At 39.3% G+C, this 13,511-nt stretch overlaps 1 protein-coding gene across 7 annotated transcripts in view; it reads left to right on the top strand.

Annotated features, from left to right (window-relative positions):
• NRG3 (neuregulin 3) overlaps window positions 1-13,511 on the top strand; it is a 1,132,961-nt gene that overhangs the window by 468,732 nt on the left and 650,718 nt on the right. For all 7 annotated transcript variants that reach the window (XM_056120548.1, XM_056120547.1, XM_056120544.1 and 4 more), the window contains exon 2: window positions 13,225-13,354. In XM_056120548.1, coding sequence (XP_055976523.1) covers window positions 13,225-13,354 — 130 coding nt within the window. The remainder of the gene's footprint in view (window positions 1-13,224; window positions 13,355-13,511) is intronic.

Genomic DNA, 13,511 nt, shown 5'->3' with positions numbered 1-13,511 from the left:
GCACCTGGTTTGTTTCAGTATTATTGAAGTTTAAGAAATATAAGAGGGAGATGAGGAAATTTTAGAGTTACTTCTACATTCAACTTATATGAGAATTATAAAATAGTCACTCATTTTATAATTTTTTGGAGTGGAAAACATAATCTAGGTATTGGTTATAATCTCACAGGTATATTTATTTACTTATTTTTGGGGGGCCACATCTGGATGTTATCAGGACTCCTACCTCTGTGATCAGGGATCATTCCTGGGTTTGCACAAGAAACTATAGTGGATGCTGAGGATTGAACCTGGTTTGATGATGTACAAGGCATGCAATCTACCCATTATGGTATATCTCTGACCCAATTATTATTTAGGCATAGAATTAAGGGTTTGTGTGTTATCAAGACAGATATTGTCACCTGTTCACTGAAAAAAAAAGAGAAAGGGGCTCACACTAATCCTTTTGGATTTAAAAATGTTCCTTTTTATACAAAAAGACACTACCTAAACAAGATGAGCTATCCTATTTTAAAGCGCATACTGCATGGGTATTACAATCCCAATTAGTAAGTTGCTGAAGGAGTATAACATCAAGAGAACTATGTGATTCCAGCTGCAAGCATCTTCTTAAAATCCCCCAATGCAACTGAGTTGAAAGATAAACCTGCCATATCTATCCAAGGGTAGATGAAAGTCTCACCCACAGGGTCTCAGCACTCTCCTTCTTTTTGGAAATCAGTACCAACTAGTCATCTAATGAGGTCCTAGTTCTTAGTTTGTATAGTGGTTTTGGGATTTCTCTGTAGATGCAACTCCACACATGTGGGGAGGGGCTATTTGGGGACACCGTTCTGCTGGCAGCTGAACTGTTATTTCCCAGTAAGAACACAGATATTTCACCATGGCACACTGTGGCTATGTTTGAAACAAGGCCAAAAGAAGAACAAATAGAAAATTTTTCTAACCATCGTCCTCTTATAACCAAAGTGAGAAACAGCTGTGGGTTCTGTATCAATAAGACCTCTACAGTTCTCTTCCACAGGTTTGAGGTGCTTGTTCAATATGCATTCCTTTCTTTTGAAGGGTCATCTCTTTCTATAATTTAAACTATTTAGACAACAATATTTCAGAAAGAATGAAGTTTCTTTTGTAATATTTTACTTTTTATGAAAGCACCATTTTTTACAGTTATCCATAGCTGATTTTTATACCAACAGTATTGCAGCACTGATTCCACTACCAGAATCCACTTTCTCCAACAATGTTTCCAAGTTCCCTTCCTTCCCCTACCCCCCACTGCCCCCTTGACAAACACTTTTCTAAATTTGGTTGTTAAAGTTTGGGTCTCTTGATTCCATTGTTGTTGATGCTCAGGTTTGGAGATTTGGCTCTATCACTCTTTAACATGACCTATGTATTCGAAATGGGCCCTTACATGGCCACCAATACTTCTCATCCCTCTTTTATGCTCCTCCTCTCTACTAGAAATAATAAAATCTTGAAAGGAATCATTAAAACTTTCATCTCTAATAAGTAATAGTTCCACATCAGGCTCAGTGAAATGATATTGTCACACACCCATTAAACTGCAATAATAGACTATCATAGATGTGTGACAGAAATTTCTTTCTCATAGTCCTGAACTCTAGAAAGTCCAAGAGCAAGATGCCATTGTGATTGCTGCCTGGGGGGTTATTTGGGTTAAGAGTTGGCCTCTTCTTGAACAAAAGGGAATGCCCTGCCACAGAGATAGGGTGGGATGGTAGGGATGGGGGGTGGGAGGGATGCTGGGACCCGTGGTGGTGGAGGATGGGCGCTGGTAGAAGGATGGGTACTTGATCATTGTATAACTGAAACCCAAGCACAAAAATTTGTAAGTCTACAACTGTACCTCATGGTGTTTCCCTAATTAAAAATAAATAAATAAATAAATAAATGCATATACCCTACACACACACACACACACACACACACACACACACACACACAAAGAGTTGACCTCTTCTTGTTGGATTTTTAACTTGTGGAAAAAGTAAGGGAAGTCTCTGGAGTATTTTTTATTTTATTTTGTTTTGTTTTGTTTTGGGTGCCACCCGAAAGTCTCAGGGTTTAACCTGACTCTGCACTCAGGGATTGTTCTGGATAGGCTCAGAGGACTATCTGTGGTGGTTTAGGATAAATCTAGATTGTCTGCATACAAAACAAGCTTCCTGACTGCTATGCTATTTATCAGACTCATGAAGTATCTTTTCTAAGTACACTAGCCCCATTCTTCAGGACACCACCTCTTGACCCAATAATGTAAAAACTACATGTCCTTTTATCATGATATTGGATTTTAGAATTTAACTTATAAATGTGGCCAGGATACAGATATTCAACCTAGATTAGAAATTAGTCATCAGTGAATATTTAATTACCATTGGATAGCTGGTGATGGGCTAGTTAATAGTAACACAATACACACATGCACATGCGAATCAAAACTTTTCTGCAGTCAGAGACATAGTTTAGACATTAAAATGCTTCTCTTGCTTGTAGCCAAGCCCAGTTTGATCCCTGAAACCACATATGGTCCCTGGAGCACTATGAGATATCATCTCTGAATGCAGAGGAAGGAACAAGCCCTGAAAACAGAAGGGTTTGACACAATTCCCTCCCCCAAAACAAACAAACAAAAACACACAAAGTGCTTGTTTCTGTCCTTCAGATAACCTATTATCTATGGGAATGTCCCTCAGTGAACTCTGGAAATATCTACAGACTATGCTGGTAGTTTTGGTACAATTGATGCTGTTTGTTTAAATAAGGTACATTTCCAGGGGTCTCTGAATCATTATTTCTTTTTCCCTGGAAAGAGGCTGTAAGCCCATTAAGTTTGAGAGCTTTCAGTCTGTGGCAGAAACAGATGACTGCAATGCTGGTCATTGTTTCTGGTAGTGAAACTGAACATTTCACCTGGGTGAGGTCATTTTTGTTAGACTTTGATAAATTAGCTCAACGATTGGTCTTTCCAGGGCTGTGTGTCACCTGCAACTCAAGACTAAAATAGCTTCTCTTGCAAACAATGAAAGAGCAAGAGGGTGAAACAGGGAAGTGGGGGCTTGACCCCCAATGGGGGAGGTTCCCATGAGATGTGGCCTCAATTTGGCAGCACAAACTGAGGGATTTTGTGGGAAAAGCTCCCTTTAGATGTTTGTGTCCTGCAATGTGTCTCCTAAAGAAAGCAGTAGATGACGGCAAGAGTGTGTGAGGTCTGTGCAGATGGGCGGGTGAGTGAAGACTTTTGGGTCATTTGAACAGTTGTAACTTTTAGTTAAAAATGATGAACAGATACTATACATGGGATGAGGACAGAAGTACATAAGGGCTTAGAATGATTTTGATATTCATTACATGAGCCAGAGAAAGCATCTAAATGATTTTCCTGGAGGAAATGATCAATCATGTACTTTTATACACCTTGTGAAAACTGATTTCCATCAGTTTGGATTAATATTATGGTGTCAAACATGCAAGTTGACAAGTCTAACAGGAATACTCTAAGTGATATAAGAAGGAAAAAAAGTGGTAGTTGCAACATATGCTTAGAAAGCAAAATCTTCAGTACTTGGTGCCGGTGCATTGAGTAGAAAGAGGACAGCTAACAGGCCGCCTTCCTGCATAACAGGTTGATGATACAATACGTCAGCCTGTGAATGTGAATGAATTATAGATTTATGAGGAGCATTGGTGGTTCGATTTTTCATAAGTTGATTTTTAGGTTGCTTTAAGGTTACCATTTGGAGGGAAAAGCTAAGCATGCTCAGAGAATCTTTCGGGCTAAAGGGAGTTACTGACATATAGTTAGTTAATAACAGACTTGATCACCCAAGCAACTGGGGTTTTCTGATTTAGGGTGCCTGAGGGTTATTTGAAGAACTTAAAGAAGCATCGTGCCACGCAATTCCAAGTTTTTAATATAGTAGGAATGGGACAGGATGCTTGAAATATCACTATTATTACCTTCCCAAATAATACTAATTTTCACACTTGGAGTCACATTTATATAGGAAATGAGTTAAAGTATGTGAGAGAGAAAACATAGAAATTAAAAATGTGTCCTCTGAGATTACTACTGACTAGTAAATGAAACTGTTTTGGTTTAAATGCAATGACTATGGGCCTATATAATTAGTCACAAAGTCTCAGTTTCTCCTTTACAAATAAAGGTTATAAAGACTGCACAAAGTAATACAGTTATTTTATGAGCAAGAAATAGCTAAAGGAAACTTCTTATCATGGTGCCTAACATATGTTCACATTATTTAAAGCCCTCTGGCTAAGAAATCCCAGGTGTTGAGCGCCACCCAGTGTCACTCATTGGCTGTTCCTGATTCTACTCAGGAGTGATCCCTAGTGGTGCTTAGGGAATTACCTTTGGTGCCAGGGTTTAAGCCTGGGTCAGCTTCATGTAAAACAAGTCATTTCTCTATTATCTCTCTTGCACAAGAGATCCAAATTTTAAATACAAATCTGATGATTGAGCTGAATTGAGTACAGTGAGTAGAGTGCTTGGCTTGTAATGCAGCTGACACTGCTTTGATACCCAGAACCCCAGATGGAACTCGAGACTCAGGAGTGATCCCTGAGCTCAGATCCAGGAATAAGCCCTATGCACCATGAGATGTGGCCTCCAAACCAAAAGAAAAAAAACAACATCAACATATATAGAAATCAGGTGAGACTAAAATGACTGAAACTAAAAATTAAGAAGAAAATCAAGATATGTGGGGTATTTAAAGAGGTTTTATGAGGTTGGGCATATCTAAAAATGTATAAAATGTTTGAGAATCCAAACAGTATGCAAAATATTAAACAGTCACTAGATTCAGAGATAGGTAATGAAAAGGATGACATGAGGTGCAGAGATGTATGTATGAAGGACATACCAGAATGCAAGGCTCCGACTTTAAGAATAATATCTTCTATTTCAACTCTTATAGTTGAAGGCAGATTATTATATAAGTCACATATATACACAGAAGTTTATATTCTGAAGGAAATATATTTAGCTTTTAGAATAAGCTCTGCAATTTCTAAATCAATCTATTTCTTTGAACATGCTCTATTCCATGTAGGTTCATTGAAGCTGGTGCAAGGTACTTAAAAGCATGATCTCTTACTGGAAGGTGTCAAGAATGTCATGCAAATTTAACAAGGGTATTTTCTATGCTTGCTGTGTGAATTGATATCTCCGGTACAAATCAAAAACTGTCAGTCCTCACAGCATCCCACGACTCAATTGAACTTTTAAATTTCTTGCCCAACACTCCCCATTTCTTCCATGCCAGCAAAGTGAACAATTGTCTGATCTCTGGCAGCAGGGAGAAAGCTATCTTTGCCTCTTACCAGCTGAGAAATGGTTTGTTTCCTTTTAAACTTCACTGCCTTCTTTTTGCAATTTTCCTTGACCATTAAATATTTTATAACTCAGTCTCATGCCAGTGCTCTTTCCTGGGGACCCAATAAATGGCAGAATCAACAGGGAATTTTTATATAAGGCAATAGGTTTAATTTATACTGCCCCCACAGAAGATGCTTGCTGATGGAGCTGACCATATTTAAATATGGCTTCAGATTCATTTTAAAGGCCCTCTGTTAATCCTAAAGATTTAAAATCCTACCAGTAGGCTCTTAACTTTTCTTAGAAAACTGTCATGTCATGAACTCACTTAATAAGGGAAAAAATAAAAACAAGAGACAAACTGATGAACCTGACATTTGCAAGCAAGGAATGTGAATGTTGCAATTTAGGATCTATGCTATTCCTTATCATTCTTTATTTTCTGTAAGTGTCTTTGCTCTTCTCATCTAGAATTTTTTGTTGTTGTTGTTCCAATTAAATCATACTCATTCAAGACTTCAACGCCAACCCTTTGGGAAGCCTTCAAAGATAACTTCAGTCTGAATTAAGCTCTCCTTTCTTTGATTATCTTCTGCAATTATTATCTGTAATAGTCCATTTAGCACTCTTGTTCCTGCGACAAAATTTGTGTTCCCACAGTGTGTTGTGTTGTATTGGCAGCATAGAAAACCTCAGTAAGTGATAGTCAGGTTCAGCTCAGTACTTAACAGGGGAAACCAGTCATTGTTTTAATTCATTAATAAATTAACTTCCATTGCAAATCTTCAGAGACTTCTGTATTCTAGACTTACATTTTCTTCCCATTTTTGCCTTTAATGAATTAACCACCACAACTTCCCACTGTGCATTTAATTACTGTACTGATTGCTTACTATGTATACTACATGATGTGGAAAGAATACAAAACTTAAGAGGAAAACACTCTCTCAGACTTCCCAGGGGGCAGTGACAAAATCCCATAAAAATATAAGAAAACACATTAAACTACATATAGCAAGTGCCAGATGAGTGGTCTGGATAATTGCATAGCCCCTGTGGCTCAGAGTGAATGAGAACTATTCCTCATGCCAGAAACAGCTGTTCCTTAACCTGGGACCTTGACCTTTGGTGTGTACTTGAAAGGTCCTTCTTTACCACCGTCTCTACTCATATTAAACCTAACATTCATTTAACTTTTATGCCCCTTTTTTCAACATATTTTCCTATTTTTTCTCCTTCCTGTCATTCTATTCTCCATCCTGCAGAGCTGACTTTTGTTTTACTCCTCCCTGAAAACTATACATACTCTAAATTGCTTTCTCTGTTCTTCTGTGTCCTGATTCATAAACATGCATTCATTACTCAGATAGTATTGGGGGCTTACATCATACCTCGCAGTGCTGGGGGTTACTCTCAATGGTGCTCAAAGGACCATTCATGGTCATTGAACCCAGACCTCCTGCATGAAAAGTGTGCACTCAACCCCTTGAGCTATCTTTACAACTCCAGCTCCCTTCCAGATAGTGTTGTTAAAATTAATTTTGCTGTATAATTATAAAAAAGTTCACAGTTTTAAATACAGAATGTTTTAAAATCCTTATCATGTAAGCAGATCATATTATAAATATATGTTTTATCAGAATATCATGGGTGATATATGTGAAGATGTGCTCTGACTCCCAGGAGCTCAGAGCTCAGTCAGATGGGAAATTATAGAGTTGGCCTGGTGGGAAAAAGGATATGGAGGAATGAGACACTCATGAATGTTGGAGTATAATAAAGAGCCTTGAAAGACAAATGTAAGGTTATAGGGATATTTTGGCCTTATGTTTTACCTATCACTGTCACCGTCCTCTCGTTCATTGATTTTGCTCGAGTGGGCCCACTAACATTGTGAGACTTGTTGTTACTGTGTTTGGCATATGAAATATGTCACGGGTAGCTTGCCAGGCTTTGCCATGCAGGCGAGATACTCTTGGTAGCTTGGTAGCTTGCTGGGCTCTCCAAGAGGGGCGGAGGAATCAAATTTGGGTTTCCCGGGACTGCTACATGCAAGGCAAACACCCTACCCACTGTGCTATGGCTCCAGCCCATGTTTTATCTAACTAGATCTTTTAGATGTCTTTTTTAGATGGTGTAGTAATACTTCTATTTGTTCAGTCATTGATTAAGCTGATTGAATTGGGAATGAACTCCACTTTACTTTTTTTATTTTATTGTATCACCATGAGATAGATTTACGAAGCTTTCATGTTTGAAATTCAGCCATACAATGATGGAACACCTATACTTCCACCAGTGAACATTTTTTACCACGGATGTCCCCAGTATCCCCAACCCACATCCCAGTCCTCACGCTGCCTTTATGGCTGACAATCTCCCCAGTACTTTCTCTCTAATTTTGGGCATTATGTTTTGCTCAAATTTTCCCACCACCATTCAAGCCTACCTGCCAGGGGTAGACATAAGATCATTTATTTTCCATTGCTCATTTTGAATATCATGAGAGCTCACTTGGCCACAGTTGTAAATGTAAATTTCTAGATGATAAATTGTTGGGTTCCATAGACATCTCTCTATGGCAATACTCCATTTTGGGATTCAATTGCAAGTGAGTCTCTGGGCCAGGGCTGTTGGTGTGCTAAGATGGCACATGGAAGCAAATTCTGGGCATGGCAGCCAGTCTTCTGGGCAGATGGTGACACAGGGAAAGACAGCCCAGATCCTCTGACACCTTACGGCCTGGAGATTTAGTCCTGAAACCGCATACCTGGTCCTTGTTTGTGGAAGCTCTTGGTCACCGGATTCCATCTGGAGTAGACAGGGGCACTGTACCTGCTCCATCTGGGGTGTCCCGGTGAAATTGGCCCAGTTTGGGTCCCAGAGAGATCTCTGACACTGTGGTGTCTTCCAGGACTTTCTGCTATGTCTCTGGGCCAGGGTTGTTGGTGCACCAAGATGGCACCCAGAGGCAAATTGTCGGCATGACAGCCAGTCTGCTGGGCAGATGGGGACCCGGGGAGAGACAGCCTAATGTGGATCCTCTGTAGCAAATTGCTTAGGTAAATATTAAAATTTACCTAAACATACTACAAATTGCAGTTTACCTACAAGAAACATTCCAAGATTCTGTTATTGATGACAACAATAACAGAATCTTGGAATGTTTCTTGTAGGTAAACTGCAATTGAAATTTTTGATAACAATAGTACTTTGAATGCAGTCAAGTCAATGTGAGGGATAGGCATGCATTTTTTAAATTGTCATTAATGCCAGGGAGATTGTACAGCAGGTATCACACTTGCATTATGCATGGCTGACAGAGTTGATTCCTTGACATTCTATCTGGTCCTCAAAGCCCACCAGAAATGATTCCTGAGTTCAGAGCCAAGACTACATCCTGAACATACCTAGGTGGGCCCATAAATCCCCCCAAAGAATAGTACAAATGAAATAAAATTAGTTATGGAATTCTCTAAGCTATGAAAATAGAAAACTCCAGTACAGGTTAAATCTGAGCTCTCAGTACCTCCCACCTCAGACTTTAACAGAGGCCCTTTCATAGTCTCCAATTCTCTGTAATGCGCTAAAGGATGTCATTGTGATGGGGGAAAGTACTTGGTAGAATGGGATGTAACCACCAGAGAGAGAGTGTCAGGTGGAAACTAATTGATTGTAATTGGTTTGCCATTGTACAGTACTTGGAATCTGCAGCTTGTTAAAACTGATGATTATAAAATAAGGATCACGTTTCTTTATGCAGTAGGTTATGTTAATGAAAAGCTGTTCTTAGAGGAATGATCAGTGAACATCAGAAAATGGATAATAAGAAATTAAAAGAAAAGTTAACTAACTGATCATGAGTTCATATACTTCAGTGGTCACAGCAGCAGTCAACTGTGTGCTGTTTCATAATGAATTTGTTGCTTAGAGCTCTTGAATTTTAAATATTTCCCATAAAAAGATAATTAATTCTATGTACCTATTTAGCACATACTGCCCTGAATAACGTCTCTCCTGGAAAGCAGATAAATGTGTCTGTTTTGCAGAACTTTTATTCCTTTTTAAAGTGTTAATAGGCAGATATTTTAAAGTAAAAGAAATAAATTCCCATTATATGATCAAGAAAGCAAAGGGTTTTTCAATGCTCACAGTGTAAGAATAGTACCTAAGAGAATTTGTATGAATCTGAAGGCAATGTTTATTTCTGCAGTGTTCATCAACATTTAAATAGGATGCTGGTGATCACAAAAGAAAATTATTTCTAATTTTTTTAAAGATTTATATGAACACTGTAGTGTTGTCATCCCTTTGTTCATCAATTTGTTTGAGACCAGTAATGTTTCCATAGTGAGACTTGCTGTTACTGTTTTTGGCATATTAAATATGTCATGGGGAGCTTGCCAGGATCTGACCTGCGGGTGAGATACTCTTGGCACTTTGCTGGGCTCTCCAAGAGGGATGGAGGAATTGAAACCGGGTCGGCCGCATGCAAGGCAAATGCCTTACCTGCTGTGCTATCGCTCCAGCCTAGAAATAACACAAATCACAAATTGCAAATAATCCTGTTATTCATCAATTGCCTCGAGCAGGCCCCAGTAATGTCTCCTTCATCCTATCCCTGAGATTATATTCAAGGCTCTTTAGGAGAATGAGACCCATCATTGTTACTGGTATTTGGCATATTGGGTATGCCATGGGGAGTTTGCCAGACTCTGCCGTGTGGGCAGGCTACATTTGGTAGCCTGACAGTTTGTCAAAGTAGGAATGAGATGTCATAATAAGATGTCCGGGACCTGGTTTTATAGTCTCTGAGTCTTGGCCGCTGATGGGATTACACGGCGCCAGGGGTCTAGTTGGTGGGTGTGACCTCCGCCTACTGGAATTTGGAGGATCTGGGTGGAGGATGCTCGGCCCAAATCCGAGTAGGCTTGGAGATCTCGGCCCCGGAACCCACGTGGCTTTGTCCCTCTGCCGGTACCTTCAGGTGTGCAGAGAGTGGTCTCAGCATGGTGGTGGCTGGTCCTGGAGGTCTTCGGCTGCCGGGGCCCTGGTCAGGGCAGGGAGGAAAGCTCAACCCGCTCCCCTCCAAGGGGCCCCGGCGAGGAAAGGCCAGGCGTGGGGGCAGGAGACTGCGCTGTTCTCTTCAGGGAGCTGGTTTTTATAGTCTCTGAGTCTTGGCCGCTGATGGGATTACACGGCGCCAGGGGGCCAGTTGGTGGGTGTGACCCCAAGAAATAACAATCTTGATTTTATTATTTATATTATTTATATTTATATTTAAGATTTATATTAACTCATATAAATGAAATGGATTTTTAATAATTCTTAATCAATGACACTGGTGTTTTAGTGGTGTTAAAGTAATTTAACATATAAAGACATTTTTACTGACATTTTTACCCATTCAAATTAAGACTCAGACACTAATCTTAATGAATTCCTGGCTACAGAAATAGATATACATTGGAAGATGATAATTTGCATGCTCTGAAAGTACTGGACAATGATACAAGAATAAGAAGGGCACAAGGGAATCAAAGGTGGATATGACGTAAACACTGAAGAACTACTGTTAAGGAAAGAATGAGGTGATACAGGAAGTGGGATCAACCTGACAGTCCCTTATATTTGGGGAAATAGAACATTAGCTGGATATATATGTTTTCGGATACCAGAAGATTAGGTTAGTCAAGCAAAATTCCAGAAGAATTTTCTGGTCAAATAAATATGAACAAATAAACAAACAAACAAACAAAAACAAATGGAGCTATGTCAATGGAATTGTGTCCACTGAAGAATTTTAGATGTGATATATATGTGATTTGATTTCCACCGTGAGTGTGGAAAGGTCGGACTACAGCTGAATCTTACGAAGACAATATTTATGAGAAACAGCCTTGTTCCTGACGCCCCATTTGCTCTCAACGGAACGACCATCTCCGAATGCAACAGCTATGTGTACCTAGGTCGAGAGGTCAACATGACAAATGACCTGGCACCCGAGCTGCGCAGGAGGAAGAGAGCGGCTTGGAACGCCTTCAAGAACGTCAAAGAAATAGCTAAGAGGACGATGAACCTCAGGCTCAGGGCACATCTCTTTGATTCCACTGTTCTTCCTGCATTAACATATGCCTCAGAGACCTGAGTCCTACGCAAACAGGAAGAGAATGCTATTCAGGTCTCCCAAAGAAGAATAGAAAGAGCTATGCTTGGAATATCACTTTTCACTCAAATGAGAGAAAAAATCCGGAGTTCCGACATCCTTCGACGATCAAGAATCAGGGACGCTGTCTCATTTGCCAAGGTGTCAAAAATCAGATGGGCTGGTCACGTAATGAGATTTAAAGACGACTGCTGGACTAGAGCTGTTACTGACTGGATTCCACGGGATGTCAAAAGACCACGTGGCCGCCCACCTACCAGATGGTCAGACTTCTTCGTGAAGATCATGAACGATCGGTTTGAGGCTCTTCATGATCCCAGAGCGAACAGATGCCATTGGGCTACACTAGCACGCGACAGGGACAAATGGAGACGTTACTGGCATCCACTTGAGCAAATCGACGATTAACGGGAGGTCAAGTGATCAAGTGATCAAGTGAATCATTCTACACTCATTTTGGATGGTGAGCAGGAAGAAGAAGCTCATTATATCGATTATTCATAAGCTGGTAGAGTAACCCATGCTATTAAATATATTTAATCTAGAACTATGTAAAGGACACTAAGAGTTTGATTGTTAAACCAGTTATTCATGTTTAACTTTTTAAATACTGTGTTTTGTTGAATGTTGCAGTAGAATTATTGTAAACTCTTTAATTTTCGAAACCCTAGAACATTTATCTGTGATAATAGTCTGTGTATAGTAGATAATAGATATGTATGCCTAATTTCTTACTTGTGTTGAAAATATAGATATTTGTCTTAGTTTTAAAAAATATAAGTAAAATTATTATTTTAAAAATAAGTGTTTAATAAAGTGCTAATAGTTGACAGTGAGTTGCTCCAGTTAAATATTTACAAGAATCATTTTTCACATTTGGAATTCTGTTTCAGAATTTAAACATTTGCATTGTGATTACATAATAAAAGGGGAAAGTGAAATAATTAACTTAGCTATTAGCTGATTAGAGCTGTAACTAAAAAAACAAAACAAAACAAAAGGAAATGAAAAACAGAGTCTGCTATTCATTTCCACAAAATACTCACAATATACATGGATCAGATGTTTAATGGCACTTGGCAACAATGAAGGGAGGAAAACATCATTTTAATCATTCACACAGCATGTTAAAACTGAAATTAGCGAAAATGGATTTGGGGGTTTAACTGTAGGATCACTTTGAGTTTACTGGTAATGTGTCTTCAAATGATACTTCTCTTGAGTGATGCCAATTGTTAAAGTCTAGTGAGAAATAGGGCAATTGAATGTAGAATGATTTTTAGACATTCCAGGCTGCTATAACCAAATTTTATAAACTGTGTGGCTTATAAACTGCGTAATTTTCCTTTCACAATCTGGAAGTTGGGATGTTCCTGATCAAGATGCTTATAGATTTGATGTGCTAACTGATTCCTTGTTTAATCACATATACAATTTGATCTCTTTATATGCTACCTCATAGGAGTGTCACACTAGGGATTAGGGATTAAATTTGGGGTGACTGAAACATTTAGTTTGGATTGGTGGTCATAACCGGTTCCTGTTTAGTATCATGCAGGTTCAAGCTATCTGTTCCCCCAAGATACTCAGCAACCTGTGAGAAGGTTTCCATGCATTCAGACCAGTAACAGGAATTTCTGCTGTTAAGAGAAACTACTGACAACTCTTCTCTGTGTTTGCTTGACAGATACCACAACTTATTCCACTGAGCGGTCTGAACACTTCAAACCCTGTCGAGACAAGGACCTTGCCTACTGTCTCAATGATGGCGAGTGCTTTGTGATTGAAACCCTGACTGGATCCCATAAACACTGCCGGTGAGTGACTATGGAAAATAATGCCAAGGTCAGACTCTCGGGAGGCCTGTTATCCAACACGCAGGATACTGTTGTTTTGTGAAAACAGATATTGTGATGCTTTGAATTTGTCGTTTTGAATACTTTCTAGAGGGATAGAAAAAAGTCTTTAGTACAT

This window comes from Sorex fumeus, unplaced genomic scaffold (assembly GCF_029834395.1).
Source record: "Sorex fumeus unplaced genomic scaffold, SorFum_2.1 ptg000043l, whole genome shotgun sequence".
In the NCBI taxonomy this organism is placed as follows: domain Eukaryota; kingdom Metazoa; phylum Chordata; class Mammalia; order Eulipotyphla; family Soricidae; genus Sorex; species Sorex fumeus.
Note: the sequence above shows the minus strand (reverse complement) of the source record. Positions and strands in the feature narration are given on the sequence as shown.